Below are 23833 nucleotides of genomic sequence, written 5' to 3' on the forward strand. Positions count from 1 at the left end.
TTATTTTCCTGCGTACCAGTATTCTAATAAAAAAATGTTCGTTGTGAACGCTGCTCTTCGTGTGTCCTTCTTCTCTCCATTTAACCCAGAGCATTGCGTGCCGCAGTATGTAACACACTTTGACACCAAACGGGTAATTTCCAATAGTCAGTTAACCTTAAACACGTTTTTTTGGAGTGTGCTGGGAAACCGGAGCACCCCGAAGAAATACAAACGGGCACTGAGAACATGCAGACTCCACACACATAGAGCAAGATTCGAACCCACGACCTCGCCGCACTCCCCAGGCGCTGCACTCCATTAAAAAATTGAAACCATAATTACGGTATATATGAATGAGACATTGTAACATATAAATGTAGTGTTTTCTTATTTTCGCAATTTAACCAAGTCAATCTACGCCCCAGAGTTCAAAGAGGAACTTGCTGCACTATCATGCTGGGTGTGCAAAACGTGTGGTGAAGTGGATGATGAGGGTAGGGGCGGCTGTAGCACGGCTGCTCAAGTCTTCTCCCCGAGCTGCAACGCATAGAATACCCCGCTGAGCGAATCCGGAAGAGTTGGTGGACGAAAGTAAGCGAGCAAGTGCCGTGTGACGGTGCAGAGCGGAGCGGTGCTGCGCTGCCTTGAGGTGGAGACTGCGACCGTCTCCACGTGCTAACTCCCCGTGACCATTTGACTCGCGCGCACACAACGCTCCTGAAACTTTTGAGCATCTCGCTCTAGATAATATCATATCTGTGCGATCAGGAAACGTAGCCCGCTTGCCATGTATATTAATGTATGACTTGCCATACTTTGCGCCTTTGGTTTGTGAAGGGAAGGACTGCTGCTTCAGCACTTTGCTGCGAGTTATTTATATACGATGAAGCGCCCGTGTGAGTTGCCGTATTTTGGTTGTCCTCTCAAATGAAAATATATTTTTTTCCCCGCATGTTTTTATTTTTTATAAAAAAAAATTCATTAAAAAATGTTTTTTTTTTTTTTGGATCCGCAGGGGCCCGTCCGCTGTGGAGATGCGTGTTCTGCCTGCTGCTGATGTCGGTGTGGTCGTGCTGTGGAGACCCGGGACCCACAGGCGTCACGAGAACCAGTAAGTGGCGCGAAACGTTGGCCGTCGCGAGGTCACTTCCACTGACCGTTGGTGCCACGGTCACTCACCCCGCTCACTGCAGCTCTGCAGATGTCAGCTATACTGCTTATACGAACTCGTTTCAAGTTTCAAGCTCAATTCAGTTGTCCGCATTCGGCGAACACAGTCAAATTGTTGCGCAGCTGTAGAGCTGTGTATATTTCAGACTTAACAACGACTTCTTTACAAGCCTGCTTTCGACCACTAAAAAAATACATTGTAAATATTTCTTTATACTAAACTGGCCTTGTCCAGCACACTTACAGGTAACTTTATCATAAAGATACTCTTATACTAGTACAGGAGGAGCAGAGAATTATTTTTTCTTTGTCTTTCCCAAGAAAAATAAGTGCAAATATTCATATTTAGGAATTGAGAAAGTACATGAAGTAATACATTTTATACCCCTCTTATGTACATTTTATGTGTTCTTGAAGTTTTAAAAGCTATCTGTGGAAATAGTTTCAAACCTTCAGGGAAGCAAACCAGAGGGTGTGGGATGTTTTTTCAATTTGCAATGAAGACAGAGAAGGTGAATTATCCTGTTATTTTGTAGCAAGGGTCAGATTTGCTAAATATTTACTATACGAAATCACTTTACGATGAGTTCACTGGCAGGCATCTCATAAAGTTTTCATCTTTTTATAAACATTTTCAAAACAAGTGACCAGAAGCCTCTTTACAGACCTGGGCAGAGTTTATCTTAATACATCCCACCTGTGGATCATGATTTTTTGTGTAGTATTTTTCACAACATGTTTCCCATAATGTTCCATAATAATATCTTAAAATTCGTTGTGTCTTTTGCATCTTTTCTGTTAAAATTCATAATTCATATTTGTTTTGAGAACATTTTTCACATTATAATTGCAGTGCATGCATGTATAAATGTGTGACACCACCTCTGGGGAAGAATTAAGACCATAACTCTTGTAACAGAAAATGGAAAAATGACCCCAAGCACTGACATTTTGCAGCCTTCTTCTGAGAAAGTGAATAAACACAAATATCAGGAAGAAGATATTATTTTAAAAAAGTCAGCAAATTGTTTTCAGTGTAAACATGTATTTTTACTTGTTCCACCATTAAGTTCCTTTTCAAGAAGCACAGTTTAACAGCCATACTCACTGGCCAAATATTCACAACGGAAAATATTTACAGAACTTTATTAGACTTTGCCATGACTCTGGTTTACAGATGCATTTTGTGTTTATCTTTGGAAAATGTTAATAATTACTGACAAAGTGTCCTTTTGTCAAGACTGGCTACTTTGTGTTCTGCATCTCTTGGCAGGCCAACACACACACACACACACACACACACACACACCTTGTAGTCACAGATGACTCGTGCAAATATGTCACGCTAACTTTCTCGTCAATATTTCACGCACTGTCTTATATAATGCCAGTTCTTTTTAAACTGTCATTGTTTATTTCACAGACATCTGTACATAGTGCCAAAGTGGCTCAGACTGAATTAGTGTTGACTCTCTGTTAATGAATTTACAGTATTGTGATAGCTGGACTGCATTCCCCACCAGATGCTGCTTGCAGGACAGTTTAGCCCAGATACGGTGGGAACTACACAGTGCTAACTGTGGCTGTGGTTGTGGCTGTGTCTGCTAATCTGTCATTCACATGTCTATAAGCCGACTTCATTCTGAAAGTAAAGCTATTTTTGAATATCTTAATGAAGATATTCCTTCACAGAGAGCAACAGGAAGGCATATGACTTCCTGGGGCAGGACTGGCTCTGTTACAGGACCCTGGCCACAGGAATATGTCCCATAGAGCCCTGCTAGTCCGTGTATATCATGTGCCAGTTAAATTATCTTTACTGAAACAACTTTCAGTAGGACGACCTTGCCAGTTACACGTTCTTTATTACTTACAAGGTATTCACTACTGGCAAAAAGTGTCTTTTAAATGTCTCCTCTTATATTATTATAAACCTGTATATTTATAGAGGGAGGGTGTGCTGGTGCGGCGGGCTTGACCAGGTCCCGCTCTCTGGCAGGTCTGGGGTTCAAGTCCTGCTTGGGATGCCTTGCGACGGACTGGCGTCTTGTCCTGGGTGTGTCCTCTCCCCCTCCAACCCCACGCCCTGTGTTGCTGGGTTAGGCTCCAGTTTGCCGGGACAAGCGGTTTCAGCCAGTGTGTTTGTATGTTTATAGATCAGTTTACATTCTTTCAATGGCCAGATAACCTGTGCTGCTCAGAGTGTAACAATTCACAATCCACTTGTGTAAATCGGTATTCATGGACAGCTGGTGAAGAGTAGCTACTTTCTCAAGTAGCTCTGTGCTTGTGCTGTTTTGAACCTGAGAAAGGATTTTCACAGGAAACAGAATGCAGCATGCAGATATTTTTGGGAAGAAGTCCTGAAAAGCATTGGAGAGGGAAGTAGTCTAGCATACACATATTTGGTTGACTGTTTTTGCTTTGTTCCATCATTGAATATATGCTCGACCCTTGCTTAACGGGGTTAATTTGTTCTGTGAAATCAACCTGTAAGGTGAATTCCCATTGTGAGGGCATCAGATAACCCTTTATACTGGAGAAAGTATAGTCAATTCTCAAACAAAAAATGTCACCTAAAATTAATTTTAAAAACTAAAATAAAAGGTACTTTATGCATGCCAATTACAAAAGCTATGTATTTGTTTACGTGTTTATCAGGATGACAGCATGAAGTAAAATGACTGCATGATGGGCATAAATGCCATTGTACTCAATTATAAGGCCGTTGTGTGGGGGTGCGGTGGCGCAGTGGGTTGGACCACAGTCCTGCTCTCCAGTGGGTCTGGGGTTCAAGTCCCCCTTGGGGTGCCTTGCGACGGACTGGCGTCCCGTCCTGGGTGTGTCCCCTCTCCCCCTCCAGCCTTACGCCCTGTGTTGCCGGGTAGGCTCCGGTTCCCCGTGACCCCGTATGGGACAAGCGGTTCTGAAAATGTGTGTGTGTGTGTGTGTGTATAAGGCCATTGTAAGAATGAAAGAGTACACATTGTCACCAGCTCTTGTAGCAGGTTTGCATTTTATGGGACTCTTACGTATAGTGTTCCACTTTGACTTAGCACAGAATTTTCTAAACTACACACACACAGTCTGAAACCGCTTGTCCTGAGCAGGGTTGCGGCAAACCAGAGCCTAACCTGGCAACACAGGGCACAAGGCTGGAGGGGGAGGGGACACACCCAGGACAGGGTGCCAGTCTGTCAGAAGGCACCCCAAGCAGGACTCAAACCCCAGACCCATCAGAGAGCAGGACCTGGCCAAGCCCGCTGTGCCACCACACCCTCCCTATTTTCTAAACTAATTTTTTTTAATATATAGTTTTAAACATTTTGTTTTCAAAAGTGAATGAATGTCTAAATTAAAGTGTGTTTTCACAATGACTGGAGAACAAACTACCAGTGAGACATGTATGCTCTCTTCCCCACAATGCAGTAAACCCCTGCTGCTACTACCCTTGCGAAAACTGGGGTGTGTGCATGAGGTTTGGCATTGATGGGTACCAGTGTGACTGCACTCGTACAGGCTACTACGGGGAAAACTGCTCCATCCGTAAGTGAGATTTTTTTTCAAATACTCAGTTTTGTCAGACTGCAGCTGCTTATCATTGGTATTTGGTCATAACAGGAGTGTAGCTGACAAAGGAAGGGTAAAATAATTTTGAGGGCTTTTCAGATATCTGGTTGCTGTCAGGTATCCTATAGAAAGGGAAATGTGAATGAGCACAATCGCTACAGGTCAATGCCAGGCTGAGCCCAGACATTCATGGCTCTTGAAGCTTACATATGAACCATGACAACCAGCTGGATTTTAACTTTGCCTATGTTTCCAGACTGTTATTTAACCCAGCAAATTAACTAGTATTTAGTTAATAAAAATGTACCACAAATGAAATATACATTTGTTGAACCGTGTCTCCTTTGCGTGCCACCAAAAGGAAAGCATGGAACTGATCTGCTATAACCTGAGCTGATCGAAACACCAGTTTGTCACTTACAGTATTAACCTAAATAATTTTATTGGCATTACACTCTTTGCATTGCAAACTACAATTTTTCTTGCAGTGCCAGCCAGACACCAGTCTGTGAGAAAAGCTTATTTCTCAGCATCAACAGTACTCTTTTAGCTTTAATTTCAGTTCTTCAGTGCTCATACTAATCTTTTCATTCCTTGATTCTATTGTAAGTATCTCCTGGAACATTTTAAATTTGTTTTGTGTTCTCTTTTACATCATCAGCAGTAATGTAAAATACTGGTGAAAAAAAATAATGTAAAAGAATAATAAGAATATAAAAATAAGAATATTTAATATTGATATTTTCTAATGACCGCAAGTTGCACAAAGATGGCATGCGATCTGTCAGTTTTTGACATGTGCCAAGAACAAGGACTAAATGAAACCTGTGGAATAGGAGCTTTTTCACGAGGTGACTTTTGAGCTGCATACTGATGTTCCACATCAGATTGAGAAGGAGACTTGCGGAGCAGAGCCTCCATGTACATCTTACTGAAGTGATCTCCTCTCTGTTCACAGCTGAATTGTCAACAAGGTTCTACCTACTCTTCAGGCCCACTCCAGATATGGTTCACTACATTCTGACCCATTTCCAGTGGCTATGGAACATCATAAACAGAACCTTTATCCAGGACTGGCTAATGTACAAGGTTCTGACAGGTCAGTACAGTTCTACCAGTTCTACTGTCACTGTGTCATAGTTGGTTGAGTAGATACCTGATTCACTTCTCATAAACATGCAGTGCAGTGAGATATATAACAGTTAGGTATATTTTGGTCCTCTACAAATGCCTTTTGAGTATGTGCATTGCACACTAACGTTTTTTAAAATGAAGCAGTTTCCAGTGTTCGCATCATTTCTACCTGAAGCCCAGAAGGAGAAAACTCAACAGCGTGAGTGCATGAACACTTGATTAGCTGTAGCAGAAGCAGGCAAGGAGGGATCTCTGTGAACAGCACAAAGAGAGGATGTGCGGAGGAAACCAGATTAGTGCACACAGGCACAGTGTCTTTTGTCTTTGCATCGCTGAGTGCTGCTGGACCACCAAACACCTCCTCGGGACCTCAGCAGGACCTATGAGCTGGGTGTGCTCATTTCAGCCCTCCTGTCCAGCCTCTCCACCACATTGTATGTTCATGTGCTGCAATCAAGTTGTAGTCATAACAGTTTTTTAGCTGATCTAATGACCTAAATGTCTGTGTTGCTGTTAATTTTCACAGACCTTGCATGCTCTTATAGCTGTTACCACAGTTATGCAATGCTTTTCTGGTTTTCTGTCAGCTATGTGCCTACGATAAATATTTGGAGAACACAGATCGGTTTACGAATCTATCATCTGTTGACTTTTCCAGTGCAGGTAATAGAAACATGGGCCATAAATAGTTTTATCTTATACTCTGGTCAGCAGTGCATCTCACCATGTATGAGAGTGATTTACACGTATGTCAGAGATAAGAGTTTCAGTCCTCAGTGCTGGGGATAATGCTTTTTTACTTTTGGATAAAAGAACAAACTTTTTACAAACTTTGTGAACAAAAGTAAAACTGATGTATGGATTAGTGACCCATTGTAAGTAGTGTATCTAGCAGTGTAAGTCACCTTGGTGAATAAGGTGTGTGGGCTGGTAACACTACATAGAGGTCATTGGAAGTCACTTTGTAGAAAAGCATCTGCTAAATAAATAAATGTAAATGTATGTATGATTTCAACAGTTTTTTTATATTTAAATTTGTGTGCTTAACCTGTAGTACAGATACATTCATTTTCAGTTAACTAATTCACCTTAGTACAGCATTCGAATTGACTCAGTAAACATCTTGTTTCTGAGCCATGCTTCTGGTTTAGACCTATAACCATATTAGTCAATGTTTTTCCCCAGCAGTACAGACTATTCACCAAAGAGCGCTCTTTTAACATGTTTGTGTCATTATCACTTAGTTCAGCAAAAATGAGCATATATAACTGAAGTGAAAATTAAACAAGCGAGCAATTGATTTTATTCCTGTTCGTCTTTTACAACGCATTTAATCTCTGATAAATAATAGGACAGCCTTCCGTAATGTTATCTTTCTCAGCTGTGTTAAATTAAGTTTCAGACTTAAATTACATTCCTTTTGTTTAATTTAGACATAATGTACAGTTGTATTTAATTTCATTTAGGTTTATCAGTCTATAATGGCAAAGAATGCAGTCATTTAGCTATCATTATGTAACTGAAAAAAATCAGTTTAACATTGATTTTTAGGGGAAAAATGTAAATTTTTGTAAATATATAAAAATAATATAAATTCTTAGCAGATGAAAAAATGTGTTCTCAGGAAATTGTGGTAATGATTCTTGTCATTGTTTGTTATCTGGATGTGGTGCATGATTATCTTATTTTTCATTGGAAAATATAGATAGTGATACCAGCAGACTTGCAAGAATGTGAAGTAGGGCTTGTCTTTTGCAACTCATGGCCTTGGTGGTGGTTTTGTGATATGTGCTGTCTCAGAGCTTACAGCCACTGGGTTGTACTAACGGTCCTAGATAGGAGTTACTTCTGGCCTTTGAATTCTCAGAATGGCCTTTACAGTGTATAGTTAGTTGTCCATAAAGATGGTGATGATGATTATGTGTAATTAAATACAGTTATAACGCAGAATTGATGGTTTCTGAAATGGTGTTTCCTCTGTTCTCAGTGAGGTCAAACCTGATCCCGAGCCCACCAACCTTCAACTCTAAATACGACTATGTGAGCTGGGAAGCCTACTCCAATGTTACCTACTTCACCCGAATCTTGCCTCCAGTGCCTAAAGACTGTCCCTTGCCCCTGGGCACCAAAGGTGAGTCCACGTGGAGGCTTACTGCACTAAATAGACCCTGGCTGGTTTCTGGAACTGATGGGTAAATGAGTGCCCATTCAGTAGTTTTCTAGGGCAATGTATTGTGTATGTAGTTCTCCTGCTGTTCTCCAGTTTTATTGCCACAGAAAGAATTTCATCTCACTATAACAAACCAGTATTATATCAGCATTATATCTTTGAACATGTTGTTGATGGTGCATGCATGGTGCAATCATTCGTTAGCATCTGACTTGGGGCCTACTCTGTAGGGTGATCATTATCAGCAAATACAGAGAACTGCTGCTCAAGTTGGAGATTTAAACAGAGATTCAAATTGTTTTCTGCTCATATCAAGTTCAAATTGTTTTTATTGTCATTTCTCTATATAGCTTGCATACAGTGGAACAAAATGTTGTTTCTCCGGAGACCATGGTGCAACACAGAACAGAGTACACACACACACATTTTCAGAACCGCTTGTCCCGTACGGGGTCACGGGGAACCGGAGCCTACCCGGCAACACAGGGCGTAAGGCCAGAGGGGGAAGGGGACACACCCAGGACGGGACGCCAGTCTGCCACAAGGCACCCCAAGTGGGACTTGAACCCCAGACCCACCGAAGAGCAGGACTGTGGTCCAACCCACTGCGCCACCGCACCCCCCAGAACAGAGTATAAGGTAGTAAATAAATATACAGGACGTGGACACAGACATGGGCTGTAAACTGTAGGCAGTTTGTAGTGTATGGAGTCATGCTGGGTTAGCTGTTTGACTGCACCAGGTGAGTGTTGGAAGGCAACAGGGTGTTGAGTAATCTGACTGCCTCAGAGAAGAAACTGTTGCGGAGTCAGTTGGTGGGCTCAATGAGTCTGTCTCGATTTTTGTTAACATTTGATAAACTATTAATTTTCGATTTTATAGCTTCACTCTGTTCTTGGGTCAAAACACTAACTTCTGTTGATTTTACTTTCTCTAAAGCAACTTGCATGTTTGTATGTTAACCTGCTTTAAATTATATAGCAGTTTATACAGTTGTTTAATCTTACAGGAGAAATTCAGGGTAATTACCTTGCTCAGTGGTACTGCAAGCAGAGTGGGGATTCAAATTCAGATCCTTCAGTTGTAAGGTGATGACTAATCACTGCATTTCACCAACAGATGGGGAAATAAAGATGAATATCTGTGATTCTTAAAGTTCAGTCAATTAGGCCAATGCCACCACTTTTTCCTGCATTAATTGCATGCATAAAATTAATAGGGAGCAAGTTTAAAAAAAAAATGAGTGAAGGTCTATAGAGCAGATTGGAGATCAGAAGAGACAAGAGTAAGAAACAGCTGTCTTTTGAAACTTTTCTTGAATGTCAAGAAGAATTCAGCAGTTCTGAGTGAAAGAGCAAACTCGTTCCATCACACTGAAGCCAGGAGAAGTGAGAACCTTCTGGCTTTTTATTTTGTGCATATTATGCTTGGGACTAGTGTTGGATCATAGTGGTCTGGTTGGTGTGTAGGTAGCAATCAAGTTCTGTACATATCAGAGAGCAGATCCACTGGTAGCAGATGGTCTTGTAGGCCATAAGTAGAGTCTTGAACTTAATACAAGCAGCTACAGGCAGGCAATAGAAAGAGGGGAGACTCATGGCAGGTCAAACACAACTCATGCAGCAGCATCCTGGATAATCTGGAGAGCTTTGATGGCAGAGATCAGAAGACCAGAGAGAAGGGAGGTGCAATAGCTCAGAAGGGACATCCCCATGGGCTGGACCAGGGAACTGGGAAGCTTGTATTGTGAGATAAACACAAATCCTCTGGATGATATGCAAGATGTTATGCAAGATGTGTCTACAGGACTAGGTTATGTTTTCGATTTTTTGAGAGAAGCAGAGACTTGAGTCAGTCATTACTCCCAGGCGCATTGGTTTAACCAATGCAGATGGTCAAGTTGTCCAATTTGCTAAAGAGCCTTGTTTATGAAGAAATTATTTTTATATGGAGAGTAAACCTACTCTTAGTAACAAATGTGTTTCTGTTTTTGGGTGGAGGAGAGAGCAAAAAGTTGATTAGCACTGAAGTTAGTTTACATTCATGTAGTTAAAGACAACGCAACTGTACACATCTGTGTCCACTTGCTGTAGGTAAAGCCCAGCTTCCAGATCCCCAGGTGGTGGTGGACAAATTCCTCCTGAGGAGGAAGTTCAGACCAGACCCTCAAGGAACCAACCTGATGTTTGCCTTCTTCGCGCAGCACTTCACCCACCAGTTCTTCAAAACTCACAACCGCATGGGACTGGGTTTCACCAAGGCCCTGGGCCATGGTGTGAGTTTCAATTGGATTTGCTGCCCTCATGACTCACACACCCTTCCAGATATGCAGAGTTGTTTGCAATATCATAGTGTCTCATCTTCAGGAACTGCTTTTTTTTAACTGACTGGTAAAGTAATTGATTTTATCAAGTTAAGTTTTTCACATTTAGCATTTTGGAGGTGCTATAGCAACAGAGAGCTGATTTAAGAATATTAGGGGAGCTTTTAAAAAAAGGCAGATCCCATTTGTACCTATGCTAAAATTTAGTTTGCAGATGTATTCAACTCTTTGTCCAGTCTTTTTAGTTACTTTTCTACTCTTTTTATGTTGCTTTTAATCTATTTTTAGTTTGCTTCTCCACTCATTTTTAAATTGTAGTGTGCTTATTTTAGCTTGCATATAGAGGTTTTTATATAGTTTGGGTTCAATTCTGAAATTACCAGGTGGATGCAGGGCACATTTATGGAGACAACCTGCAGCGTCAGCTGCAACTCCGGCTGCACAAAGATGGAAAGCTGAAGTATCAGGTAAGAGCTGAGGACAGGTGAACTCTGGTATTGTACCATAGCACCTGACTCTAGGTTTCCTTGCTTGATACCATCAGTACTAATGTAAGTCTGAGGAATATCAGTGTAAAATCTTTATGAAGAGGTCAGATGAGCTTATTGTACATATTTTTTCGGATTCAACTTTATTCTTAGGCTTTATGTAGTTTCTCCTGTTATTCTGCTCATGGATCAATTATCACAAGGATTGTGCAGTATAACTTTCAATAAACAATTTAACGACAGTGCTAATCATGCAACAGTCAACAATTGCACTTTCTTGGCAGTACTACAGGCATTGCTAATTTAACATTGTCAATTGATCAGACATCAGTAATCACTAATCATTACATCGCCCTTTCTTAAAGAAAAGTAAGGAATTTCATACTCATATAATATTCATACAAATTTAAATATTTCAAGCAGCTGAATGATTTCATATATCTTTTAGGGCATACTTTTCTACAAAGAAACATAATGCTGAAGAACATGGCTGAATTTTTTTCTGCTGGTACCTGTGTGTTTTAGTACTATCACAGTTTCAGACCTGCTACACAAAAAACAGACTGCTTATGTGTTTGTACAGACAGGGAGTTATGAGCTGGATTGTGTGATTTTTACATGAGTGTGTGGGCTATTGGGGAAAAAAAGACAGTGGCAGTGAGGATGTGACCTGTAAACACCCCTTGGCTTTTGTCCTAGGTGATTAATGGTGAGGTATACCCCCCCTCAGTGAAGGATACACCTGTGAACATGAGCTACCCAGCAAACATTCCAGCTGAACAACAGCTGGCCATCGGACAGGAGGTCTTTGGGCTGCTCCCTGGGCTAGGCCTGTATGCTACTTTGTGGCTACGTGAGCACAACCGTATCTGTGATGTGCTGAAGGCAGAGCACCCCACCTGGGATGATGAGCAGCTCTTCCAAACTGCCCGCCTTATTGTTATAGGTGAGGACCTGCTGAGGATTACAGTCACATAAATTCATGAAGGTCAAACCCATCACAATAGTACATGTTTGTGTACCTGTGACTAATGTCCCTGTTACTTTCGCTTAAATTTGTTCAGCTTGACTTTATAGCTGGATCTGAACTTTCATGAAAACTGCCAGTGGTCCAGGATAAAATATGTGGTGCAAAATACAGTTATTCTCTTATGAATTCCCTCTTTTTTCAGGGATTATTTGAGTTATTTATCCAAATTATCCCTTAAGATATGCCAAAAAATGAGACTACATTGTGATATTTAACAGTACTCGTACCTCTATATGAAATTTCCAAGCAAAAAAGTTTTTGCTAAGCTTTAATAATAATTTTTATTATTAAAAATTAGAATAAGAAATTCCAGTGCATATGCAAAGTAATAGCAACAAATTTCAAAGGAGAAACTTAAGTTGATAGAAGCCGAAAGAATCTGAAAGTTGATGAACTTAACTGAGACAAACAAAAAAGTGGAAAATGGACGGAGTAATTTCCATTGCTTCCAATTCTATTACTCCTCTCACTGAAATTGAATATGCTAACACTGTCACTTTAGCTATTAATAACAGGAACTGTTTCTGGTTTTGAAGGTGAAACAATACGCATTGTGATTGAGGAGTACGTCCAACACCTGAGCGGCTATCTGCTGAACCTTAAGTTTGATCCCACCATGCTCTTCAACACAAACTTCCAGTACAGGAATCGGATTGCTGTCGAATTTAACCAGCTGTACCACTGGCACCCACTGATGCCTGACAGCTTCCTCATAGACGGAGATGAAATTCCCTACTCTCAGTTCACCTTTAACACTACTATTTTGACGCACTATGGTGTGGAGAAGATTGTGGAGTCTTTAACACTTCAGATTGCCGGACAGGTGAGATGTTCCATGTGTCTCTTTTGACTTATCAGTACTTGCAATTTTGAAAGCTAGAAGTGCTGCCATTCTCTGTGACAACTGCTGAGACACCATTTATTTTATCACTTTTGAAAGGATGACAGATAAGGATCTGAGCTCAGTCACTGATAAACTGATCTTTATCTTTATTGAGAAGGTAAGTCATAATTATTGAGAAGTCTGAATTTGTAGCAGTGATGCACAAAGAGATGAATCAGGGACATTAAGAAAGAGACAGTTGATTGATGGTGTGAGAACTGAGGTTACAATTATTCACCCATTTACAGTATATGGGTAGGTAATTTTACTGGAGCAGTTTAGGGTAAATACCTTGCTCAACAGTACTACAGCTGGAGGTAGGGCTTAAACCTGCAACTTTTAGGTCCAAAGACAGTAGCTCTTACCACTACCAGCTGTCCTGAAGATGTACTTTTTGACTTTGCTAAAACTATGCTACCAGGAGGGGGGTTCGAACCCACACGGATATATACCCCGGGAAATTTAAGGCCAATGCCTAACCATTCAGCTCTCCTGATACATACGTTATAAATAGGTCAAAACTTAGCAAAACAGAATTTTATTCTACACATGATTTTTTTTTTTTTTTTTTTTTTGAAGTTAAAGTTTCATATGGTGGGGTGGGGGTCAGAAAGAAAAGGTGTAGTAGTGCAGTGGGTTTAGCCTGTACCTCCTCTGTGGTGGGTCTGGGGTTCAAGGCCTGCTTGGGGTGCCTTGTGACTGCATGTCCTATCCTGTGTGTGTCCCTGTGCTGCTGGGCTAGGCCCTGGCTTGTCACAACCCTGTTTGGGACATGCAGCTTCAGTATGTGTGTACTTAATATAGTGCTAAGAGAAAGTATTTCCCTCTATTGCACATTTTTCACACTGAATGTGTTCAGGTCTTCAATCAAAATCTAATATTAGAGAAAGGGATCCTGAGTGTCCAAATAACAATTTAATTTATTCATTGAGCAAAGTTATCCAAGTCCAAGTTGCATGGTGGTAAAAAGTAAATCCCCTCACACTTCATAAGTGATACTGCAACCTTTAGCTGCAATGACTGCAGCCATGCACTTCATATGATTCAATATCAGTCCTTTAAATTGCGTTAGAGGAATTTTAACACCCTTTTTCTGGCAGAACTGCTTTAATTCAGAAACATTAGTAGGTTTTTGAGCATGAAATGTTTGTTTCAGGTCCTACCATTAATCTCTGTTGGTTTTAGTTCTGGACTTTAATTAGGCCACTCGAGAGCATTCATTTTACTTCTTTTCAGCCATTCTGAAATGAACTCACTTTTTTGTTTTGGATCAGTATCTTGCTGCATGACTCAGCTACACTTCAATTTCTGCCCATAGACAGCTGACTAGACATTCTCTTAAAGAATCTCCTGAGCAAAAATTCATGCTTCCTTCAGTTATGGCAAGTCACCCAGGTCCTAAGGCAGCAAAGCCACACCACACCAACACACTATCACAACCATGGTCATCTGTTGATGTGATGTTCTTAGAGTGGAATGCTGTGTTTTACACCAGAAAAAAAAACTGGATCCATGTTATACAAAAAGTTCCAGTTTTGACTCATCTGTCAATAAAACATTCACCCAAAAGCCTTCAGGATCATCCAGGTGCTTCTTGTAAAACAAAAGATAAGCATTTCTATTCTTCTTAGTTAGCTGTGCTTCTACCTTGTTGCTCTCCCGTGTAGCCTATTTTTGGCCATTGTTTTTTTTTTGTTGTGGAGTCAGGAACACTGGTGTTTGCTGAAGCTAGAGAAGCCTGCAGTTCTTAGGATTTTATTTTATCATCCTTTGTGTCTTCCTGGTTGTAAAAGTTTTGACAGGCTGGTAACTACTGGGAAGATTCACTACTGTTGAAAGTGCTAACCATTTATGGCTGTTATTATGGTTCGTTGGAGTCCCAGAGCCTTGGAAATGATTTGAGCAGGACTGGCTGTAATTAACCCTGGCTGTATTCAATCAGTTTACTGAAATTACTGCTTTAATTGGCTTGAATTAACTACAGGGCAATTACTTTATCCTATTTACATTTACATTTATTCATTTAGCAGACGCTTTTCTCCAAAGCAATGTACATCTCAGCAAAAATACAATTTGTGGATTACACTAAGAGAAAGAGACATGGCTACAGACATGTGATTCTTAAGTAAAACTAGTTTGTTACTTTCCAGTTGATGCACCGATGTTCATCGCTCGAGTAGGTACATAAAACACAGTATAGATGAATCCTGATAACCTCCTACCATTTTTTTTTTTTTAAATAAGGTACACAAACAAACAATCATAGAATGCTGGAGTAGCAGCTGTGTAAACACACACAATGCAGTGTAATGAAATTGCACACAATGAAAGATGTAAATAAAATGTCTTTTTTCATTCAGGTGCCTTTATCTTATGTTAAATTTCATTAAAGACCTGAAAACATCCAGTGTCAAAAAATGGCAATAGTAATAAGGAATAATCAGGAAGGAACCATATACATTTCCTGAATTTACAATTACTAGATTGGAAAATGACTCTGTTGGTTCATTAAATGGACTGTATACACATTTTTTGTGGTGGATTTTCTGTATTTCAATCTAAAAAGCTAACTGAGAATTGAAGAGTTATGATCAAGCTGATTGTTTCATAATGGAATGTGTTACTTTTCTGTTCGGAATATTTTATCTGAACTCTACAGCAGATTTATACTAATAGCAAATGGGAGAGAGGGAGTGGCTGAAGACTTCACAGAAGGGATATTACGCACAAAAAAACCATATTGTTATCAGGCCTGTAGTTTGTTTTTACTCACTTTTCTACCAGAATTGACTGGCAAAAATCTATTTATTCTTTCACAGATAGGGGGTGGTCACAACTTCCATCCAGTAGTGGCAAAGGTGGCAGTAGGTGTTATCAAAGAGTCAAGAAAATTGCGTCTGCAGCCCTTCAATCAGTACCGGAAAAGATTCAACCTGAAACCCTATACGTCCTTCTTTGAGTTGACAGGTAAATACACACCTAAAGGCTCCTCTGCTTCTTAAAAACCCATACATAGGTAACAAAAAAAATGTTTGTCACCTTCAAAAGGACTTCATTCTTCTGTCTTTAAAAGTCAAGATTCTGGCACCATGTTCAGTCCTTGTGCTTTTTCTTAGGTGATAAGGAGACAGCAGCAGAGCTGGAGGAACTTTATGGCGACATTGATGGCATGGAGTTCTATCCTGCTCTAATGCTAGAGAAGACACGACCAGGTGCCATATTTGGTGAAAGCATGGTGGAGATGGGTGCACCTTTCTCTCTGAAAGGGCTCTTGGGAAACCCTATATGCTCCCCAGAGTACTGGAAACCCAGTACATTTGGTGGCAAGACCGCTTTTGACATTGTGAATTCTGCCACCCTTAAGAAACTGGTCTGCCTTAATACCAAGTGGTGTCCACATGTGGCTTTCAGTGTTCCACCATTAAGGAATAACCTACCAGACCAACGAAAGTCATCGACAGAATTATAATATTCATAAAGTCTATTCTTGTTTTGTTTTGGCTGTTTAGCGTTCCAAGTCCAAATGTCAACATTAAAAATAAAAATAACAGCTAACATTAGTTTGGTTTAATTTCCTACTGTTTAATTATTTTGGATATGTTCTACCACTAAATTATGTGATGAGGCTCACTAGACTGGTGCCACAACAATAATAAGCAGATCCTTTCCATATGTTGACTCAACATATGATTTGTACAATATATATCATTGTTAATAGAACATTGTCAATAGGTGAGTAAAGCCATATGCTGTGCAGTCAGGTTCTTGAAGGTTGCCAGCTGCCAGCTGTGGCAGATGAGCTGCCCCTCTGATCAGTAGCAGCTTTTCTGCAGTGTGTAAAGAAAAGCTGGCATGGAAATGGTAATACACTGCCATGGAGACACAGAGGTGTTTCAGCAAGCCAAGTCAAATGCAGAGTGGACAGAAGTACATTTGAGTCAAAGTGTAGAAAAAGAATCAGAGTAGAAAGGCACCTTTATCGCAAAAACAGGATGTGGGTAAAAAAGGTGCCTATACATGAGCAGAAGTATGAAGAATTTAGACATGAAAATGTGGCTGTAGTCAGTGAGGAGCACCCATACTTTCATTAAACAATTTATGTAGTGCTTTTTAAACACTTACTTGTTTACTTGTCTTATCCTAAGTCAATGGGCTTTGACCTGATCGTATGAAAAGTTTGTGAACATTTCTGTTAATTACAGTTAAAAATCAGAAGCACTGGTCTGTTGTAAGGACTGCATAAAAAGCAGGGGGTGCAGTTTGGAAATACTGCTTAAATGCAAATAAAATTTGCAACAACAGTTAAAAGTCCAAGTTTAAAACAATAAAAAATTAAAAATAAAATGAAAGTCCAATAAGTTTTTTAATAACAGATTTTATTGCTCAAGGTTAGTGATAGAAACGGCACTCTTCCTCAACCTCAAATGTGTACCACTCCTTTTTAGCCCCTGAGAACCTCCAGTTACAACCTCTATTCACAGTAGAAGTATTAATGTAGTTTCTACAAGTTACAAGTAGTTTTTATTGTCATTCCTCCAGACAGCTTGTGTACAGTGGAACAAGATGTCGTTTCTTCGGAGACCATGGTGCAAGACAGAACATAGCATGAGACAATGAATAAGTAAATAAATAAATAAATACACAGGATAAAATGCGGGTATGGCTGTGAGCTGTAGGCAGTTGTCGAGTAGTGTAGTGCTAAGTTAATTGGTCAACGGAGCCAGTTGAGCGTTGGGTGGTAGCGCGGTGTTGAGAAGTCTCATTGCCTCAGGGAAGAAACTGTTGCGGAGTCTGCTGGTGGTGGTGTGGATGCTCCTGTACCTCCTGCCAGATGGTAACAGGTCGAAGAGTCCATGAGAGGGGTGAGAAGGGTCATCCACAATGCTGTTGGCCTTGCGGATGCATCGGTTGTTGTATATGGAGTCGATGGAGGGAAAAGGAACTCCGATGATCTTTTCAGCTGTTCTTACCACTCGTTGTAGGGTCTTGCGGTCGGAGACTGCGGTTCCCGTACCACACGGTGAGACAGCTGGTCAAGAAGCTCTCTATCGTCCCCCTGTAGAACGTAGTGAGGATGGGAGGGGGGAGTTTTGCTCTCTTCAGCCTCCGTAAGAAATGGAGGTGCTGCTGGGCCTTCTTGGCTAGGCAGGTGGTGGTCAGGGTCCAGGAGAGGTCCTCTGTCATGTGCACACCAAGAAACTTGGAGCTTTTGACTTTCTCCACAGCTGTTCCATTGATGTGCAGAGGTGAGTGGTCTAGTTGGGTCCTCCTGAAATCAATTATTATCTCTTTAGTCTTGTCAACATTTAGAGATAGATTGTTGTCTTTACACCATTCTGCTAGCTGGGTCACCTCCTCTCTGTATGCTGACTAATCATTGTTGCTGATGAGGCCCACAATTGTAGTGTCATCAAGCAAACTTGATGATATGATTTGAACTGAACTTTGCAGCACAGTCATGAGTCAGTAGGGTAAACAGCAGTGGACTGAGTACACAGCCCTGGGGAGCGCCGGTGTTCAGTGTGGTGGTGCTGGAGGTGGTGTTGCTGATCCTGACAGACTGAGGTCTCCCAGTCAAGAAGTCCAGGATCCAGTTGCCGAGGGAGGTAGTCAGACCCAGCAGGCTCAGCTTTGTAATCAGTTTCTGAGGGATGATTGTGTTGAATGCTGAACTGAAGTCAATAAACAGCATCCTTACATAGTTGTCCTTTTTGTCCAGATGGGTCAGGGAAAGGTGGATGGCAGCAGATATGGCATCTACATAAATACTTTGTGTTTATGGAGCTATCCGAGAAGTAGTGGCAATATGTGTTCTAGGCCTAGGTTCCAGGGTCTTTGAAAATGATGAAGAGTACCCTTCAGTCAGGGAGGAATGTGGTGGTGCAGCAGGTTTGACTGACACCACCCCCTGTGGTAGGTATAGGGTTTGAGTCTTGCTCGGGGTGCATGGAGGTTCCATGTTTCTCCCTGTGTGTGTCTCCCCCCAACATACAGAAGACGACACTGGCAACCCCCTTCTTCTTCTTTGCCATGAAAAACTACGCGGGAGGTTGCTATGGGTGAGATTTGACTCAATGGCAACAACAACAACATTTCAACCATTCTACTTCCAGATATGGGCAACACAACCAGTCATCTCAATCAGTAGTGCTAAGGTAGCACTAAATACAAAACTTCTTATCAAGACACATATATCCCTTTGGTGGGCACTGAATATAACAGTCAGTTTATTAGAGACACATCTGAGAGTGAGCATTGCCTGTATACACACAGCAGCAGTGTTAAGCAGTGTTTCAATGTCTGCCAGCCCTTAGAACCTGGTCATTTCGTTGTGAGGAAATCCAGCTGTCAGTGTTAGCTGTTTAACTTCACTTTGCACCAAGTAGAAAAACACACATAGAATGAAAATATCTTAATATTCACTCACAAGTAACACCAACAAAGATTCATGCCTGTATGAGCAGACTAAACTATCTCCATTAGTAAATTGTGGTAGTAGTTTTTTGTGGTTAGCTAGTGCACTTCTTTTTAAAAAAAAAATTAAATTGTACAGCTTTGTGTTTGTGACATTTTGAGAAAACAGCAGTGAAGAAATTCTGTGGAAAACATATCCTGAAATTATTATTATGAGAGGATCCAGAAAATGTCCTGGTGCTATTCTCTTCAGTACTGACACAGAGGGAAAGTAACAGTAGTTAGCCCAGTAACACATGTCACACACATTATGGCCTATATAAACACAGTGCTAGAGAAAGATATACACCATCTGTCCATTCCTGCTTTCTATCAGTCTTCCAGCTGGGTCTTCCCAGCTGATTTTTCCATTGCCACTCTTATTCACAAACACAGCCTCTACTCTATGGTTATTATGACAGGGACGGAACAAGAATAAACACAAAGCTTTACCTACAGCCACAGTCTCCCAGGCCTACTAAGGGTCTGCGTGTTTGGGTGTGTGCAACATCTTACTTTTTTCCTTCCTCCCATCTGTGTGAGGATGCTTGCTGCAGTTTTTGGGGTTGTCCTATTCGCTCTCTGGATTCTCAGTTAGTCGAGAGCCTGGGCGAACAGGGATGGGGCCTGCTGGGTAAAAGTGGACGTCCACAGCAACAGTGGTGACTCCCACAGAGACACAATGAGAGAGCAGCAAGGGGGAGGAGCTGTTAGAGATGTTGATATTGTGGTGGTCCGGTGTGCCTGCACAGGGCTCCACCGTCTGCAAAGTGAGCGATGTGTGAACCCTTTCTTCCCGCAGCAGATTGGGACTGGTGGATGTTGGCAAAGGCACGTCCTGGCATTTTCTCCAGTCCTCGGCACACTGCAGCTGAATACTGGGCTGGCATGAGGTGGAACATTTCTCTCTTTCTTCATGGGGATCCATCTGATTCAGGAAGTATTAACATCATTTTACTGCTCCTGCAGTCACTATTCTATTGGTCACATATTGGTCCATCTCACACAGTCCTGGGCAGCATATTCCCCCATGCAGAAAGAGCTTCCTAGACTGAATCAAATACGCTGCATTAACCATGACAGAGTGCTTTATCTAGCATTGGTGTCACACCTCCAGCACTGACCTTTAACTCATCACAGTGGTTTAGGTCAAGTTTCACATATGGAATGGGATCCTGCTCTATCTGGGAATCACCAAGGGGGTCCACTGTCATTATCACAGCATCAGGGGTAGGAGTAGGGACCCGTGTTTCCACTACACTTGGACTTTGCTCAACAACTGCAATTAAGTCATCATCTTCAAAAGCCCTGTCAAATGACAGTCATATGATAGGAGCGTCAGTATGCATGAAGCACTATTATACAATTTTTATTGTTAACAGTAACTGTATAAGTGACCTGTTCTCATATGTCCGTCCTGTCTCTGGACGGCCACTGCGCCTGCATGGTGCACCCAGGTTTCTCTGAGCTGCGAGATGAATTTCTCACATCCATCAAAGGGTTTGGGTCAAAGACAGAAACCAGGAGCATTAGGATGCAGATGAGAGCCAAAAGGAAATAAACATACCTGCACGTCCCGCAGGAGTTGGGTCATTTTTCTGCACCAGCGAGTAGAATGCCATGGCAATGAAGATGAAAGTGAGTGACACACCAACTCCAACAACAATTGGAATATCATGTTTTTCAAGTTTAGGCAACCAGGAGAAGGGATTTTGCTGCTTCACCCTTCAGGGGGTAAGAGAGAGGGGAGGGAGGATTGGGTGAGAAAAGAAAAGGCAGGAACAGTGAGAAATAAACATCCACCACTATCTTCACTGTCTCAGTGGCTGAGTTGTTAACCTCATGTTGCACATAAAGACTTAATTCTCAGAATTCGGTGTAACTGATACATGAAACTGGTATAGGGATGTTATCTCTGCTTTCTATTTCAGTTCAGAAAATTATAAAAGAAGTGCGAAAATGAGTTATGCTGCGTTAAATAATTACTCAAAACAAAACCATTCTTAACAGCAGTTATGACCTCCAGTCCACCACTATTGGGCCTCTTCAAAATGACAACCACACAAGCATCTCCCCATTTTTCTTTGAGTTATTTTATAGCAATTCATTGACAAGGCTTTAGTTTCTTTGGAAAGAGCTGCTGTTAATCACATCTACAAACAGAGTTCTGACATACTTTTTCACAACTTGGTTCTGAAATCAGTTAAACAACTCATCAGTTCCTGCAGCATTTCCTGTGAACACCAGTTCTTTTTCAGCAAGACCCAGGGCCCTGGTTGAGTGAAGTAAACTTATGTGGCACACCAAGGAGTTTTGTTCACAGTGAGATTCTTCAGCTTGCTTTAGTTCTTCCTTTCTAGATATAGCTCTTTGCTCTCTAACTGCTATTCATATCAGGTGTCTTGCTCCCCTTGAGACTCAAAGCTTGCCTGGCAGTGTCGTCACTCGTCCTCATGGGCACCTCAGAGGTGTTCCTCTTGAGCAACTCCGTGAGTTCTGTGGCACTTGTTTCACCAGATTTAAGAGAAGGATTCCAGTCCTGCTGCTTAGTTATTGTGGAAACAGCGACACTTTTCCAGGACGGTGTCACACTTGGGGACAGGGTGTGAGGAGTGGAAGATGGCACCAGTGTGTAAGAAACAGAAGATAAAGAGGGAGAATTTGCAGATAGAATGTTCTGGTAAGGAGGGGTTTGATGGTCAGGTGACTGAAATGTGAGGGTGGTGTCATATTGGAAAGAAGGAGAAGTTTGATGGATGGGGGACTGAGTATAAAATGCAGGAAGTGAAGAATATGGATGAATGGGATGAGCCCAATGGTTGGGGAGCTGAGACGGAAATGCAGGAGACACAGTAGATGAGTGAAATGGAGATGAATGGGTGCTGGGGTGTGGAGAATTCAATAAAGGAGTGAGCGTTTGAAGGTCAAGAGACTGAGTGTGAGGAGCAAGGAGTTGGGACTGATGGAACGAGGGAAGAGTTTGATTGCTGGATGACTGAGATTTAAAGCCAGGGTGTGGGAAATGAGTGCAGGGAAAAGAAGTAGGAATTCTATTGTCATTGGTATTAGAATTAAGAGTGGAAGGTGGTGGGTATTGGTTGGTGAGAAGTTTTTGAAGGTTAGAAGACTTGGAGTAAGAGGAGGAAGCTGAGAAAATAGAGTAAGAGGCAGGAGTATGAGAGGTGGTGGGAGGAGAAAACAAGTAAGAGGGAATACTATTCATTTCAGAAGACTGAAAGTGAGATTTATGTGGTGGGGAGTAATTGTCAGGGGGAGGAGTGTTAGAGAAAATGGGAGAAGAATATGATTTAGAGGAGGCAGTTTGAAGGTTAGGGGTCTGAGAGTAAAGGTCAGAGGTGAGAGTATGAGAGAAGATGCGTTGGGAATATGTATAAGAGGCAGTAGACTGCAACTGACGTGGATGAAAGTGAGAGGAAGGAGGCGAAGAGTACAGGTCTGAAGTCCACGGAGGCTGCCCACCCAGGCCATTCTGAAACATGAGGGTTTGTAATGTGTCCAACGTAGAAACTTGGGTGGGACCAACATGCTGCTCCCACTGAGATACTTGAGCTGAAGTCTTCTCTTGAGTAACAGCAGCCCCATCAGTACCTACAGAGAGCTCATGTCCTACAACAGGTTGATGACTTGGTTCTGGAGAGGATACTGGTAAAAAAAAAAAAAAAGAAAAAAAAAAGCATAAAGCAGAAAATATGGTACTAAATTTTTTAACCTCTTGGAACACTGGCATTTCATTATTCATATGGTGTCATAATAAGGCTTACAAAAAATTATAGTTGAAAATGACAGAGAAATTCAGATTAAGTTTGTGCTGGTATTTTCCTCCCATAAGCACAACCCCAGAATAGTAACGGTGTCACCATGCAATTTATCTTTAACTTGTCATAACCAGAAAAATACACAACATATGATGTTTTATAGTGATGGTAACTGATGCATTTGTTACTCTTTGGAAAACTGACAGCCATTTTGATTATTTTGATATTACTCAAAAAATTGTATCTGGAATGGTTAATACACTAAAATGAACATGACTAAATAGCTCAGATCTCAATATACAAAATCAATAGCTTTTCAGTAATTTCTGTTTGACTTGTTTACAGCTATTTGCTCACATGGCCTACTTTGACTAAAAGTAAAATTACAAGATATTACTGGGAGTGAGCAAATGCAGCAAGATTAAAGAGAAAAACCAAAAAAAAAATCTTGGTTTGCTATCTTGCTGTTATTCAGCATCGCCACGCAGCATGAAAAATGCTGAAACTTGTTTTTTTTTCCACGCCCATCGACTCTTTTGGCTGCAAAAAATTAGCCCCATTGCTTATTTCAGAGGAAGGTTTGAAGTAAATTCTGAGAAGATAGAATTGATCTGGGGTCAAGAGATTGCAAGATCAAAGATGCTCTCCAATTGCTCATGATAAAGTTACCAGCAGCCAGAAACTTCACTTAAGCTGTGTCACAAAATCATATTTTAATAATAAATAATAAAATTAAGAATATTTATTGTTTTAATATGACAAAACACTGTGTACTGTCCAAATCTGCTACATCATCCAAGCAAATCACAAAATACAACAAACATTCTCCAATAATATTCTTAGAAAGATGTTTT

At 41.1% G+C, this 23833-nt stretch overlaps 1 protein-coding gene and 1 long non-coding RNA gene across 3 annotated transcripts; one reads left to right on the forward strand and one right to left on the reverse strand.

Annotated features, from left to right (window-relative positions):
- The first annotated feature begins 487 nt into the window (after positions 1 to 487).
- ptgs1 (prostaglandin-endoperoxide synthase 1) lies at positions 488 to 16296 on the forward strand. Of its 2 annotated transcripts, none has more exons than XM_018759946.1 (11): positions 488 to 573; positions 998 to 1093; positions 4582 to 4698; positions 5681 to 5821; positions 7844 to 7987; positions 10120 to 10301; positions 10733 to 10816; positions 11537 to 11783; positions 12404 to 12690; positions 15570 to 15717; positions 15867 to 16296. In XM_018759946.1, the coding sequence occupies exons 2-11, from the start codon at positions 1039 to 1041 to the stop codon at positions 16217 to 16219; spliced, it is 1758 nt and encodes a 585-aa protein (XP_018615462.1). In that variant the 5' UTR covers positions 488 to 573; positions 998 to 1038; the 3' UTR covers positions 16220 to 16296. The 2 variants fall into 2 exon arrangements, with proteins under 2 accessions (XP_018615462.1, XP_018615461.2); XM_018759945.2 differs by lacking the exon at positions 488 to 573 and adding an exon at positions 586 to 878.
- A 4137-nt stretch (positions 16297 to 20433) lies between these two features.
- On the reverse strand, positions 20434 to 20824 carry LOC108938934 (uncharacterized). The gene is made up of 3 exons (XR_001966470.1): positions 20771 to 20824; positions 20602 to 20671; positions 20434 to 20511 (listed from the first exon to the last, which is right to left on the reverse strand). It is a non-coding gene; the product is annotated as an uncharacterized LOC108938934 (long non-coding RNA).
- Positions 20825 to 23833: the final 3009 nt, after the last annotated feature.

Source organism: Scleropages formosus, chromosome 17, assembly GCF_900964775.1.
Source record: "Scleropages formosus chromosome 17, fSclFor1.1, whole genome shotgun sequence".
NCBI lineage: Eukaryota > Metazoa > Chordata > Actinopteri > Osteoglossiformes > Osteoglossidae > Scleropages > Scleropages formosus.

What these genes read in the sequence shown, in the direction of transcription:
- ptgs1 (XM_018759945.2), top strand. An exon ending in AATGTACAAGGTTCTGACAG is followed by an intron (nt 5,822 to 7,843) that starts GTCAGTACAGTT and finishes CTCTGTTCTCAG; the next exon opens with TGAGGTCAAACCTGATCCCG. An exon ending in CACTTCAGATTGCCGGACAG is followed by an intron (nt 12,691 to 15,569) that starts GTGAGATGTTCC and finishes ATTCTTTCACAG; the next exon opens with ATAGGGGGTGGTCACAACTT.